Consider the following 14,104-nt stretch of genomic DNA (forward strand, 5'->3'; position numbering starts at 1 on the left):
TGGTTGTGTTTTTATAACAGATACAGCCTGGTCTCAGTATAGGGATTGTCAAGACCAGGGCTTGACCTCAGGTCAGCTGCGTGAGGGTGACACTGCATGACACTCAGCCCGTGAGTCACAAAGGAGGAAATAAACCCCATCGCAGGGAATGACTTGGGAAGTGTTGAAATCTCAAAAGAGTTTATTAAAAACAGTTCAAAAGTCATTCCAACAACCCAACAAAGAAAAAGGCAAACCTCACAGTCTGTAAATCCAAAAGGAAACAATATGAAAATCCACAGCGCAAAAAGTCTCCAAACAGAAAGAGATCCACAGGGCAAAAGAGAATAATCCACAAGGTTAACAGTAATCCACAGCGTGCAAATGATGTTTTATAGGGCTGTAATTTAGAAACTGAACATCAGACTGTCCTGAGATGGTGTAACTGACACTCTGAGGTTCTGAATTGAAATGGTTCTGTGTAAACAGGGAGTTTCTCAGTGACAATCATTTACAAGTCAGATGGTCTTTGGCAATGTATTCTTTATTGTTGTGTTTGCAAGTGTTTTATCTATTTATTTATTTAAATGCACTCATTTTGTTGTATGTAGTCATTCATGTATTTTTACTTATTTATTAAAATTTATTCCACATTGACCAATTGACACACGACGTACGACGTTAACATCTCAATATCTCCGTCTCTGTGGATCGTGGTGCAGGCAGCGGTTAGCGGCTTATAAAGAGGGTACGCACGTGACGTCACAGTAGCCGGAACTCGCCGCAATCACACCCACTGAGAGGCAAAAAGACTGAGAGGCAGCGTTAGTGTACAGCGTGAATTCAGCGAAAACATAGAAAAAAACGCATCTAACATGGGAAAAAGCTGTTGTGAGATCGACTGTGCTAACAGATTCAACAAGAATCCGGAGCTATCTTTTTACAGACTGCCAAAAAACCATTCAGTCCATTTTTACTAAGTGGAGCAGTGTAAGTGTGAGTTCTTTTGGCACGTGGTATTCATGTTGTACAATGATGAATCATTTGCTGCATATTTCGTTTTACATGCTTCCTATTTCCACTGATGAATAACGGGGGCTCATTCATTCTCTGACTGTGTTTTACCTTCACAAATACATAGGCTAACGTTAGTATGTGGACGCAGTGTTCGCTACAAACAAACTAGGACTAGCTAGCTTATGGTTTACCAGATAAAATTATATAATTAAATAAAAATATTTGTACATACCTGATCACATACAACCAGAATGTTTGGTCTTTTTTTTTTTTAAAGTACATAATTATAGTAAACCACCAAAATGTGTCTTTTTGAAAAATGTATAAGAAACTAATAATAATATAGACTATGAAAAGTCAGTGTAGATATTTCTGATGCAGTTATAACATTGTATTATATACATGCCTATCATGAAGAGGTCTGAAAGCTGACATCATGGTGCCCTGAAAACAACCTGTCGCTAAACACCAAGAAAACCAAAGAACTCATTTTGGACAGGAAGTGCAGAGCTGACCCCCCCCCCCTTCCATCTTTATAAATGGAGACTGTGTGGAAAGAGTTCACAGTTTTAAATTCCTGGGAATCCACATATTGGACAGTTTCTCCTGGTCTGCTAACACGACAGCTGCTGTTAAAAAGGCACAGCAGTGCCTGCACTTCCTGCGAGTCCTAAAGAAAAACCATCTGTGTTCAAAGCTACTAGTGGCCTTCTATCATTCTGCTATAGAGAGTGTTTTAACACAGGGGTTCCCAAACTTTTACAGGGCAAGGCCCCCCAAATGGCATTAACATTTGACCAAGGCCCCCCGTTTGCGAGATATTTTTAAAACACATTAAAAATACAGACTTCTGAATATATCCCCCCCCCCCCCTTTTTTAAATTAATAATTACATCTTACATCTTTACATTACATTACATTAGGAATTGATTGTGTGTGTGTGTGTGTGTGGTTGTCTGAGAGTGAGAAAGAGAAAACACACTAGTGGGAGGGATGGGCTTGGTGGCGCTGACCAAATTGTTGAGGCCACCTGGTGCCCCCTGGCGGCCCCCCACTTTGAAAACCACTGTTTTAACATACTGCCTCACAGTGTGGTATGGGGGCTGCTCAGTAGCTGACAAAAAAGCTCTACAGGGTCATCAACACAGTGCAGAACATCATTGGCTGCCCTCTCCCCTCACTACAAGACATTACAAACACCTGCTACCTATCCAGAGCAAAAAACATTGTTAAGGACTCTTCCCACCCTGGTCACTACCTGATTGCCCTCCTACCTGGTCACTACCTGATTGCCCCCCTGCCCTCGGGAAGGTGATACAGGGCAATTAAAATGCGCACTACCAGATTCTTGAATAGTTTCTATCCAACAGCCATCCAGTCTCTAAATGAAGGACTATTTGCACTATTTACACACAACACTTACTGTGGACTGTGCAATAACTGTTTGAAACCCTTAAAACTTGCACGTTCCTTTTTTACCTGCTGCATTTAGGTTTATGTATGGAATGTGATTGTGTGGTTTATATGTGAGCATGTATTGTGGCACCACTGAGCAGTTTTTGAAATTTCATTGTATTTCTATGCAAAGACAATAAAGGTTTCTATTCTATGCTATTCTATATAACCAAACATTACAGTAACGATCGCATATACTTCAATTCACATCTGATTCAATATGACTGGGTTCAGCACCAACACAATTCAGTTCAGGTTTGATCTAATATGATTCGTTTCAGTTATTCATTTTATGTTGTAAAGTGTGATATGTGCCATATCATAGACTGTTGGACCGATTTTACGATTTTAGGATTTGAATTGTTTTTTTTTTTAAACCCCTAGTAGAATCTGATCAGAACTTTCAAAAGGTTTCTACTCAATGTTCTACTCATTCCTTGCTCAGAAGATTTCATTCATGATATACAATCACTGGTGAAACAGAACATATTAATCCTATGCATGATGCTGTTTACAAGAAGGGACAGAGCAGACTCTACTTATTGAGAAAAAAACAAATACAACAGGATGCTACATATGTTCCACCAGTCATTTGTGACAGGCACCATGTTTAAGCAGCATGTTTAATCCATCCATCCACCCGTCCTTCCATCCACCCGTCCATCCACCCGTCCATCCATCCACACATCCATCCATCCAACTGTCTATCCACCCATCCACCCAATCATCCACCCGTCCTTCCATCCACCCACCAATCCATCCATCCAATGCTACTGTTCTCTGGTTAGAATCCAGATGACTCTGACCAGAATAAAGAGAATACTGAAGATGAATGAATGAATATACTTTAAATGATATATTATATGTCGGGACACCACATCAAAGAAATAAACTGATATATAAAAAGCTTTTGTTTTTATCAGAACATGGTTGAATAATTTAGGTCCAAAATATAACAAGTGAACCTCAAAAACACAAAACTTGATTATAATGTGCTGTAGATGGCCCACAGTGTGCTTGTTTAAAAGAATTAATAATACACTAGTGACTAATATATCAAAGCGCTGCTGAATCCTTGATTCAGAAGATGGTCATTAAGATGGTGATTAATGTTTTATAACATTTAAAGGCAGAGTCTTCAGTGTCAGCACTTTGTAATAGTCAATGTGTTTTCCTCCACGGGATTGTTTTCAGGAAATAGGACTTGCACTCTCCAGTCTCTCCTGTATTTCTGTCTTATTAACTTCAAGTGAGAGAAAAAAGAGAGGCTGGTGAGGGAGCAACTGTTTGTAGCTACTGTATCATAAGTGATAATATTAACTACAGCATGAAATGCATCTATAAAAAGTATAATGGGTTGTACTTTTGTTGTGGTATGAGAGCAATTAAACAAGAAATAATCAATGTGGGTGTGGTAAGAGTAACTCTGCATTGCATAGGGTCACATGGCATCTCCCCATCACTGATTTTCCCTTTCAGTATTGATCTTTTAAATTTATTTACTGCTTATCTGATTTATCTTCATTTAAAACACAGCTCTGAGTCCACAGGTGGAGAGTTACAGCAGTGATCAATAGAGTTAAAGTGTTTATTGTGAGTTGGTCTGATGCTGCTGCTGCCATCTAGAGGATAATGTGAGACACACAGGAGGGAAGCACTACATCCATGTAAGAATAAAAATGTGACCAAAACTCAAGAGAAAGCTCGAATCGCATTGTGCGTGTGTAACGTGCATGACCACTATAAGTGCTTTGGAGCAGCAACTGTTCAGGTCAGTACTGAAATAGTCCAGGTTCATGTCATGTTAAGAAGCCTGTAAGTGGGCGGAGCCAGGGGTAAGTAGACCATTGTCTGTGAGTACTGAAGTGTGGAAGGGTGTGTAGCCAAGGATCTAACAATTACAATGAAACTGTATCAGAATATGTTCTTATATCCCCCAGAAATATCCCTGAATCTGTCTAACTGCTTTTTGTTCTTAATGTGAAGAGAATAAGAACAGAATTACAACATTACAAAGTCCATGATCGCATAACATTTCCCATTTCAGCTGCTGCTGCTTTTGTTTCATTTGTCAAGTTTTTGGGAGTTTGTTATTTTGACCAGGAGAAAGACCTGAAGCACAGAATTTCATAGTGTAGTTTTTTCTTCATAAAGAGATGCAGGCAGCCACAAAAGTGGAGGGATGGAGACAGAATTTATTCATTTATTCATTTGACCCCTTCATGGTCTCATCATCCAAAACACCTGTAACCTTTGACTCTCTTTCTTACAAACCCTCTGTGGCTGGAAACTCAAAAGTGACCTAAGTCTAGAAAATAGAACCTACCAAGTAACGCATAGCAACCACAGTCCATTATCGATGCAGTACTCAAAATGTAAAGGAGTAAACGTACAACACACAGGAAGCATTGAGTGGAGTTTAAAATACATAATATTCTACACTCCCCTTTATGATTAATTAAATGTTTAATAATCAAAGTGAAAATAAAAAAGACAGAGAATAGTAATTATAATCATGAAATTACAAGTAAATCAGTAAATCAGTAAAAATCAGTGTGTGGCTAAGCTTACTCCTCCCAAAGTTCCAAAAACATTAGGAGGCAAATGCATCATTACAGCATTAATATGGAAAATGATTATATAAAATGATTAAAAGTGATTAAAGTCGGGAATGATAAATGATGATTCATGATAAAAATAACAATAAATAATAATAAATGTTCACTGTTGATTGTTGAGCGATGCTATTGAGCTGAAACTTCTAACTAACCTCTAACCCTGTGTCATGGAGGTTATGAAAATCATCACACATCAGAAATGTAACTTGAAGGAGGTGTGTGTAATTTTGTGAACAACTCAAATCCTGACTCTCAAAACAAACCCAGAAGCACAAACTTTCAGCATCAGGTAATCACAGAACACATGATATCTAACATATGAAATGGCATCTTTTATACACTTTATTTGACCACATTTCAGGATGAGGATGAAGCACTTCCATGTGCTGGTTTCCAAGCATATAGCAAACTTCTGAACAGCGATAAACTGGCTTTTTGAAAAACTATTCATTTACATTATCTGATCTTGACAGGTTATTCCACAGTTTAGTTTGAAACTCGAATAATTTTCAAATGAGAGGCCAGTCCAGTTTAATAGAGAATCTGGCAGCAACAATCTCATTGGTTAGAGGGCAATTTCTGACTCCAACTGTGTCCAACTGGTCGGTTTAACACTTGAGACTTTGTTAGACCGAATCTGATTGGTTGGTGTTGGGGTTCAGACTTTGGTAGATCGAATCTGATTGGTTGGTGTTGGGGTTCAGACTTTGGTAGACTGAATCTGATTGGTTGGTGTTGGGGTTCAGACTTTGGTAGACTGAATCTGATTGGTTGGTGTTGGGGTTCAGACTTTGGTAGACCGAATCTGATTGGTTGGTGTTGGGGTTCAGACTTTGGTAGACTGAATCTGATTGGTTGGTGTTGGGGTTCAGACTTTGGTAGACTGAATCTGATTGGTTGGTGTTGGGTTCAGACTTGGGAGACTGAATCTGATTGGTTGGTCATTTGTCTTGACTGGAAATGAAGCACGTTTGGGTCATTTTCATAATCTCCATTTGTCTGAAATTATAATAATAAAAAAGAGAAGTTTTAGAAGTTGTAAAAACTTGAAATGTTTTGTCAAATTACTTAATGAAGTAAATGAGTTGTTTTACTGTTAATTTGTACTCACCTCTCTGTAAGTGAGTGTCATTATTCCTGGACCTGCAGGAAGATGAGGAAAGAAAAAGAACAAGTGTTACTTTAATCTTTATAAGTACAGACACCACATGTATGACTGAAACCCTTTTGACGTGAGTCTGACGTGTTATTGATTATATGACTATAACACTAACTGGGAGGAGAATCAGTCATGTAGCAGTCCAACATCATTTTCTATGGTGGTGTGTGTGTGTGTGTGTGTGTGTGCATGCATACTTTGCGTCCTGCATCTCTTATGTAGAATCACAATGAGGAATATGACTCCAATCAGAAGCACTAGAAGCAGAAGCAGAATTACAGACACAGTGATGACAGTGAAAGCTGGAAATCCTGGAAGAGAAATACGAGATCAGTCAGACGATCACATTAAACTACACACTGATCATTCAGAAAAACCTGATCATCATAGTCACATCATAGTCATGTAGTTAGACTGTGGGTGTGAGGTGCAAGAAAGCAACCTCTTTCAAGAGAAGTTGGCATAGACAATAATGATGATGATGTTGGTAAATATGGTAATGAATATATTGTTGTCACTGATGCTGAAACAGGGACACGTGGATCTAAAGCACAGAAACATATAGTTAGTTTGGATGATAAATGAGTCGTATGTAGATCCAGCATATGCCTGAAAGCAGTACAGGGCTCTTATGTATAAAAGTGTTGAGAGTAAAAATTTGGTGTTAAATGACAAAATATTATAAGTAATGAGGACATTGAGAGGAACCAGACTCATAAGAGAACCCATCCACCTCTGGGTGTAGCCTGATAGTGGGATTCATTATAAGCATCCTGGTCTCTGTGAGTACAGCAGATGTTTTTCAGTAAGTCTACAGCTCGGGTTACTGTCTACATGAAGTTTTTACATGTTCTGTTCTGTGATTCCTCCGGGTTCTCTGGTTTTCTCCCACTCCCACAAATAATGCTGAGAAGTGGAATGGCTACACTACATTACTGTTAAGTGTCAATGAGGATGTGACTCTGTGAAGATGAATGAATTCATTTTCTTTTTCTGTTGATGAATAAATGCTTGAAGTAAGCAAATGTATTTCAATAAGAAGCAAAACCTTTCTTCCAATAGAGCAAGAATATAAAATACATTCTAAGATAAATCAAGCTGTCAGAATGGTCTGAAATTACAGAATAGCAGCTTTACTCATACAAACTCACCAGTAACTGTCAGGTGGATCTGTGTGAAATAAACCTTGTATCCATGATCAGATTTCCAGGCTGCTTCAGCTCCACACCAGTATTCACCAGAGTCCTGCTCAGTTACATTTCTAATACTCACAGTCAACATTTGTGTTTCTCCGTCATCATACAAGGAGAATTTCCCCTCATTGACATATTTTCTACTTTCTTTAACAGATGCTTTATAAGAACAAGCAGCACGTTGCAGCCTCGTCTTGCAGAGAAACTTGGAGTCACTCCTGAGGGATTCTGGGTATTTACAGCTGACAATCAAATCTCCTCCTACATGGACAGTCTTACTGATGGACTTCTCATAGGACAGATCTGCAAATCACAACCAATCAGATCAGTTTATATGTGTATATGTGTCCTAGCTCTGATTAACAACACTTAGACAGTTATACAGTAAATTTACATATAAATCTGATGTTTCTTCTGATAAAACACATAATTAAATCTCCTCACCTTCTGTTACATTCAGCGTCACTACAGTGTAGATCTGTATTTCATCAGACACAACAACAGCACACGCGTATGTTCCAGTGTCTTCCGTAATCAGCTCTCTGATAAACACACTGAAGAATCCTGCACTTCTGCTGTCCTGAATTGAGAATCTGCCATCATGTGACCATTCACTGTTTAGTTTTGTTGATATTCGATTAAAACACCACTGATGTGTTCCCATCTTACAGAAAGATTTGGGTTTGTCTTTATATTCATCCTCATATCTGCACTTGATGTTGATTCCTCCCCCTGCATAAGCACTCACTTCTCTAGAGACCGAGCCCCCTGTTAAAAGCAAGTTCAGATCATGGTTACAACGTACATAAGTAAGAAATAAAACACATGGGAGTGTGTTTTTAATGAAAATAATCACCATTGGAGCTAAGTATTTGCCAACGACAACACTGTGTTCTATTATTATTATTATTATTATTATTATTATTATTATTGTTATTGTTATTATTAAATTTATGAGATAAACAGTCGTTCCATCACCAGCCTCTTATTTTCTCCCCCAAAACAAAACAAACCCGAAATACATATGTACGAAAAACAGGGAGACGGATGTGAGTGCAGATGAGCGTTATTAAATAAACAACTAACAAACAACCAGAAGAAAGAAAAAGAACCAAGACCTAGCAAAACCAACCAAAATTAAGACAAGGCTATGACAGGGGAAAACATAAACGCCAAGCAACTAAGGAGAGAAAACACAGAACTTAAATAGAGAAACTAATCAGGAGAAATACACCTGAGGTGAGCACAAACACAGGAACTAAAACTAAATAAGAAGTTCAAAAACACGCGATTGTGACACTGTGATTCCTCCGGGTTCTCTGGTTTTCTCCCACTCCCACAAACATGCTGAGAAGTGGAATGGCTACACTACATTACTGTTAAGTGTAAATGAGGATGTGACTCTGTGAAGATGAATGAATTCATTTTCTTTTTCTGTTGATGAATAAATGCTTGAAATAAGCAAATGTATTTCAGTAAGAAGCAAAACCTCTCTTCCAATAGAGCAAGAATATAAAATACATTCTAAGATAAATCAAGCTGTCAGAATGGTCTGAAATTACAGAAAAGCAGCTTTACTCATACAAACTCACCAGTAACTGTCAGGTCGATCTGTGTGAAATAAACCTTGTATCCATGATCAGATTTCCAGTCTGCTTCAGCTCCACACCAGTATTCACCAGAGTCCTGCTCAGTTACATTTCTAATACTCACAGTCAACATTTGTGTTTCTCCGTCATCATACAAGGAGAATTTCCCCTCATTTACATATTTTCTACTTTCATTAACAGATTCTTTATAAAAACAAGCAGAATCTTTCAGCCTCATCTTGCAGAGAAACTTGGGGTCACTCCTGAGGGATTCTGGGTATTTACAGCTGATATTCAAATCTCCTCCTACATGGACAGTCTTACTGATGGACTTCTCATAGGACAGATCTGCAAATCACAACCAATCAGATCAGTTTATATGTGTATATGTGTCCTAGCTCTGATTAACAACACTTAGACAGTTATACAGTAAATTTACAAATAAATCTGATGTTTCTTCTGATAAAACACATAATTAAAGATCCTCACCTTCTGTTACTTTCAGCTTCACTACAGTGTAGATCTCTATTTCATCAGACACAACAACAGCACACGCGTATGTTCCATTGTCCTCCGTAATCAGGTCTCTGATAAACACACTGAAGAATCCTGCACTTCTGCTGTCCTGAATTGAGAATCTGCCATCATGTGACCATTCACTGTTTAGTTTTGTTGTTATTTGATTAAAACACCACTGATGTGTTCTCATCTTACAGAAAGATTTGGGTTTGTATTTATATTCATCCTCATATCTGCACTTGATGTTGATTCCTCCCCCTGCATATGCACTCACTTCTCTAGAGACCGAGCCCCCTGTTAAAAGCAAGTTCATATCATGGTTTCAGTGTCCATAAGTAAGAAATAAAACACATGGGGGTGTGTTTTTAATGAAAATAATCACCATTGGAGCTAAGTATTTGCCAACGACACCACTAAGTGTTCTATTATTATTATTATTATTATGATTATTATTATTATTATTATTATTATTAAATTTATGAGATAAACAGTCGTTCCATCACCAGCCTCTTATTTTCTCCCCCAAAACAAAACAAACTCAAAATACATTTGTACCAAATCCAGGGAGACTGATGCGAGTGCAGATGAGCTTTATTAAATAAACAACTAATAAATAACCAGAAGAAAGAAAAAGAACCAAGACCTAGCAAAACCAACCAAAATTAAGACAAGGCTATGACAGGGGAAAACATAAACGCCAAGCAACTAAGGGGAGAAAACACAGAACTTAAACAGAGAAACTAATCAGGAGAAATACACCTGAGGTGAGCACAAACACAGGAACTAAAACTAAATAAGAAGTTCAAAAACATGCAATTGTGACACTGTGATTCCTCCGGGTTCTCTGGTTTTCTCCCACTCCCACAAACATGCTGAGAAGTGGAATGGCTACACTACATTACTGTTAAGTGTCAATGAGGATGTGACTCTGTGAAGATGAATGAATTCATTTTCTTTTTCTGTTGATGAATAAATGCTTGAAGTAAGCAAATGTATTTCAGTAAGAAGCAAAACCTCTCTTCCAATAGAGCAAGAATATAAAATACATTCTAAGATAAATCAAGCTGTCAGAATGGTCTGAAATTATAGAATAGCAGCTTTACTCATACAAACTCACCAGTAACTGTCAGGTCGATCTGTGTGAAATAAACCTTGTATCCATGATCAGATGTCCAGGCTGCTTCAGCTCCACACCAGTATTCACCAGAGTCCTGCTCAGTTACATTTCTAATACTCACAGTCAACATTTGTGTTTCTCCGTCATCATACAAGGAGAATTTCCCCTCATTTACATATTTTCTACTTTCATTAACAGATTCTTTATAAAAACAAGCAGAATCTTTCAGCCTCGTCTTACAGAGAAACTTGGGGTCACTCCTGAGGGATTCTGGGTATTTACAGCTGATATTCAGATCTCCTCCTACATGGACAGTCTTACTGATGGACTTCTCATAGGACACATCTGCAAATCACAACCAATCAGATCAGTTTATATGTGTATATGTGTCCTAGCTCTGATTAACAACACTTAGACAGTTATACAGTAAATTTACATATAAATCTGATGTTTCTTCTGATAAAACACAATTAAATCTACTCTTATTTTCTCTGCATAAACAAAACACACCCAAATCCAGGGATGTGGATGCGAGTGCAGAGGAGCTTTATTAAATAAACAACTAATAAACAACCAGAAGGCAGAAAAAGAACCAAGACCTAGCAAAACCAACCAAAATTAAGACAAGGCTATGACAGGGGAAAACATAAACGCCAAGCAACTAAGGAGAGAAAACACAGAACTTAAATAGAGAAACTAATCAGGAGAAATACACCTGAGGTGAGCACAAACACAGGAACTAAAACTAAATAAGAAGTTCAAAAACACGCGTGCCCTCTGGGGAGATTGTCCATGGTGGACCTGACATCATAATGCAGCTCGTCATGTTACTGAAAAAGTGAAGAGTTCAATCTGCTCTGTTTAACTGCTGAATAAACATTCATTAAACATTCAGCCTTCTAAAAAAAAAAAAAACTAACCATATCAAGGAAAATATATTTTTGTTATTAAATAATGTGTTTTCACATCTATTAATGTGGTACATTATGTGGTAAAAGTCCCTGTGAAGTAGCTGTTACTATAGAAACAATAATGTATTAGATTGAGCTCATTCGCATAAACCTGAGATTTTCAGTCAGCACTAATGTCAGAGCTGCTGTTATAGAAAATGAATCAACACCAATCAGTACTGAGCATTCAACACCACTGTAATATAATTATAAATAAGCATTATATAGCATATAGAAAATCCTACTGTTTGTACTTTCAGTGTAGATAATGCTAATGATGCTAAATGTTCAGGAAGATAAACAGAAGGCAGTGGTGGGAGACTCACCTTCCTTTACCTTCAGTTCCACCGGTTTGTAAGTGTTATTTCCCCTGGGTAAATAAACTCCACAATGATACGTCCCAGCGTCCTCTACAGTGAGCTCTCTGATCATCACACTGAACTCTGCTGATTTGGTGTCATCAAACAGTGAGAATCTTCCTGAATTTTCCCACTCGTTTTTAGCTCCTGTCTTTATTTGGTTAGAACAGGATGTCATTGGACCCTTACAGAAACATTTTTTGTTTTGTGTGTATTCTGTATCATACTTGCACTTGATAAGGACTCCTATTCCTGAATATCCTGTTACTTCCTTGGCGTCTCCTCCATCTAACAAAACACCAAAACATCCATCTGAGCAAAACCTCCCTTCATGTAACACTGCTGCTGATAGTGAGGATTATTCTGAAGTGCATTTCTTTACCTGAGATCAGACAGAGGGTGAAGATGAGGAGGATCTTCATCCTGAGTTCACACTCCCAGATCTCCACACCAACTCCACTTCAGAAAGATATTAAAGCTCCTGTTCTTTCAAAGGCTCGCTTAAAAGTCTGTCACAATCTCTGACCCACCCAGATTTTTGCCTTAAAAAGAAAGTGAAACAACGTCCACTTCCCCTGACTCTTTTTCCATTGCCCCTTCTGAACCAGCTTCCAGAAGAAGTAAGATGTGGACAAACGCTGGTCACATTTAAAACCAGACTGAAAACACATCTATTTAGCCTTGCATTTACTGACTGAACACTATGCTGCACTTTACTGATTGATCTATATCATTTCAGTTTTTCCCATCTTTACCCATAATTTTTTTTTATCTCCTGCTCATTTTAATTCATTTTTCTAATTTTTATTTCTTACTTTTATTTTTTGTTCTTATATATTTTTTAATGCCTTGTATTTTCTACATAATTTTTATGTAAAGCACTTTGAATTACCATTGTGTATGAACTGTGCAATATAAATAAACTTGCCTTGCCGTGTCTCTGTGAGGAAACTGTTCACACCAAACATATGTGTGAAGTGTGTGAGCAAAATGCAGCAGAGACACTTTCAAATGGATTCAAACTGTCACACTTGACCTTGTAAATTTGTGAGTGTGTGTTCATTTGTGTCGACTCGTGTCCGAGGTGAAAGAGACAGCCTCTCAAGCCAAGTTCCTGTCTGAGGTAGACGAGGTGACCTCCCACACCAATTCCAGATTTAGCTCGACGAGGCGACCTCCCATGTCAAGTTCCTGTCTGAGGTTGCTGATATGGACAACCAAGTTCTGCCCACACCCAAGTCTTCTGACACAGAAAACCAAGTTCTGCCCACACCCAAGTCTTCTGACACAGAAAACCAAGTTCTGCTCACACCCGAGTCTTCTGACACAGAAAACCAAGTTCTGCTCACACCCGAGTCTTCTGACACAGAAAACCAAGTTCTGCCCACACCCAAGTCTTCTGACACGGAAAAGCAAGTTCTGCTCAAACCCGAGTCTTCTGACACAGAAAACCAAGTTCTGCTCACAACCGAGTCTTCTGACACGGAAAAGCAAGTTCATCCAGCAGAGTCAATGGAGCATGACGCTACAATTTCCTGCTCTGCTGAGGACGCCTCTCTGCCTTCCTGCTCAACTGAGGACGCCGCTCAGTCTCCCAGTTCAGCTGAAAACATTTTGGGCCAGGACCCGCAGGGGAGAAGAGTGTGCTCTTGGGAGGGGGTCTGTCACGATTCCCCTCCCCCCAGCGCTGTAGCGTGCAGCGTGCACGGAGACCTGAACTGCGAGCTCGTTGTGCAAGCTCGAAGCGCGAGCTCGATGCGCGAGCTCTTAGCGTTTGCACACTTTACGATTACGTTTGTCATTTAAACCCCTCGTGTCTTTTTGAACTTCGTATTGAGTGTTATCACCGTACCAAGCGTTTGTACCCTGTTCCTCGTTTTGTTTCATGTTCTTTGATCTTGTTCCTCGTTCTCAAGTCTAGCCTTGCCCAGTTTATACCTGTTTGACAATCGCCTGACTCATTGCCTCATTGTTTCTTGACCTCACTATTGTCTCATGATTTGGATTTGTCTGCCCATTTCTCTTTATTAAAAGCTCTTTTCAGGAATTGCATCCGTCCCATCCTTCATTACGTGGAAAACGTATTAGTTCATCTATTTTTTTGGGTTTTTTTTTTTTTTTTTGCGACTGCAACAAATTAGTTTACATA

General features: G+C 38.6%; 2 protein-coding genes across 2 annotated transcripts; both read right to left on the reverse strand.

The window, feature by feature from the left end:
• Positions 1-4,069: 4,069 nt before the first annotated feature.
• Positions 4,070-8,301, reverse strand: LOC128614824 (polymeric immunoglobulin receptor-like). The gene is made up of 5 exons (XM_053636442.1): positions 7,866-8,301; positions 7,380-7,724; positions 6,426-6,539; positions 6,181-6,212; positions 4,070-6,068 (listed from the first exon to the last, which is right to left on the reverse strand). The coding sequence occupies exons 1-5, from the start codon at positions 8,278-8,280 to the stop codon at positions 5,979-5,981; spliced, it is 996 nt and encodes a 331-aa protein (XP_053492417.1). The 5' UTR covers positions 8,281-8,301; the 3' UTR covers positions 4,070-5,978.
• A 1,717-nt stretch (positions 8,302-10,018) lies between these two features.
• On the reverse strand, positions 10,019-12,462 carry LOC128615166 (polymeric immunoglobulin receptor-like). The gene is made up of 3 exons (XM_053637022.1): positions 12,338-12,462; positions 11,923-12,243; positions 10,019-10,991 (listed from the first exon to the last, which is right to left on the reverse strand). Exons 1-3 carry the CDS (start codon positions 12,375-12,377, stop codon positions 10,633-10,635), a joined length of 720 nt encoding a protein of 239 aa, XP_053492997.1. The 5' UTR covers positions 12,378-12,462; the 3' UTR covers positions 10,019-10,632.
• Positions 12,463-14,104: the final 1,642 nt, after the last annotated feature.

The sequence above is a fragment of the Ictalurus furcatus genome, chromosome 11 (genome assembly GCF_023375685.1).
Source record: "Ictalurus furcatus strain D&B chromosome 11, Billie_1.0, whole genome shotgun sequence".
NCBI classification, from domain to species: domain Eukaryota; kingdom Metazoa; phylum Chordata; class Actinopteri; order Siluriformes; family Ictaluridae; genus Ictalurus; species Ictalurus furcatus.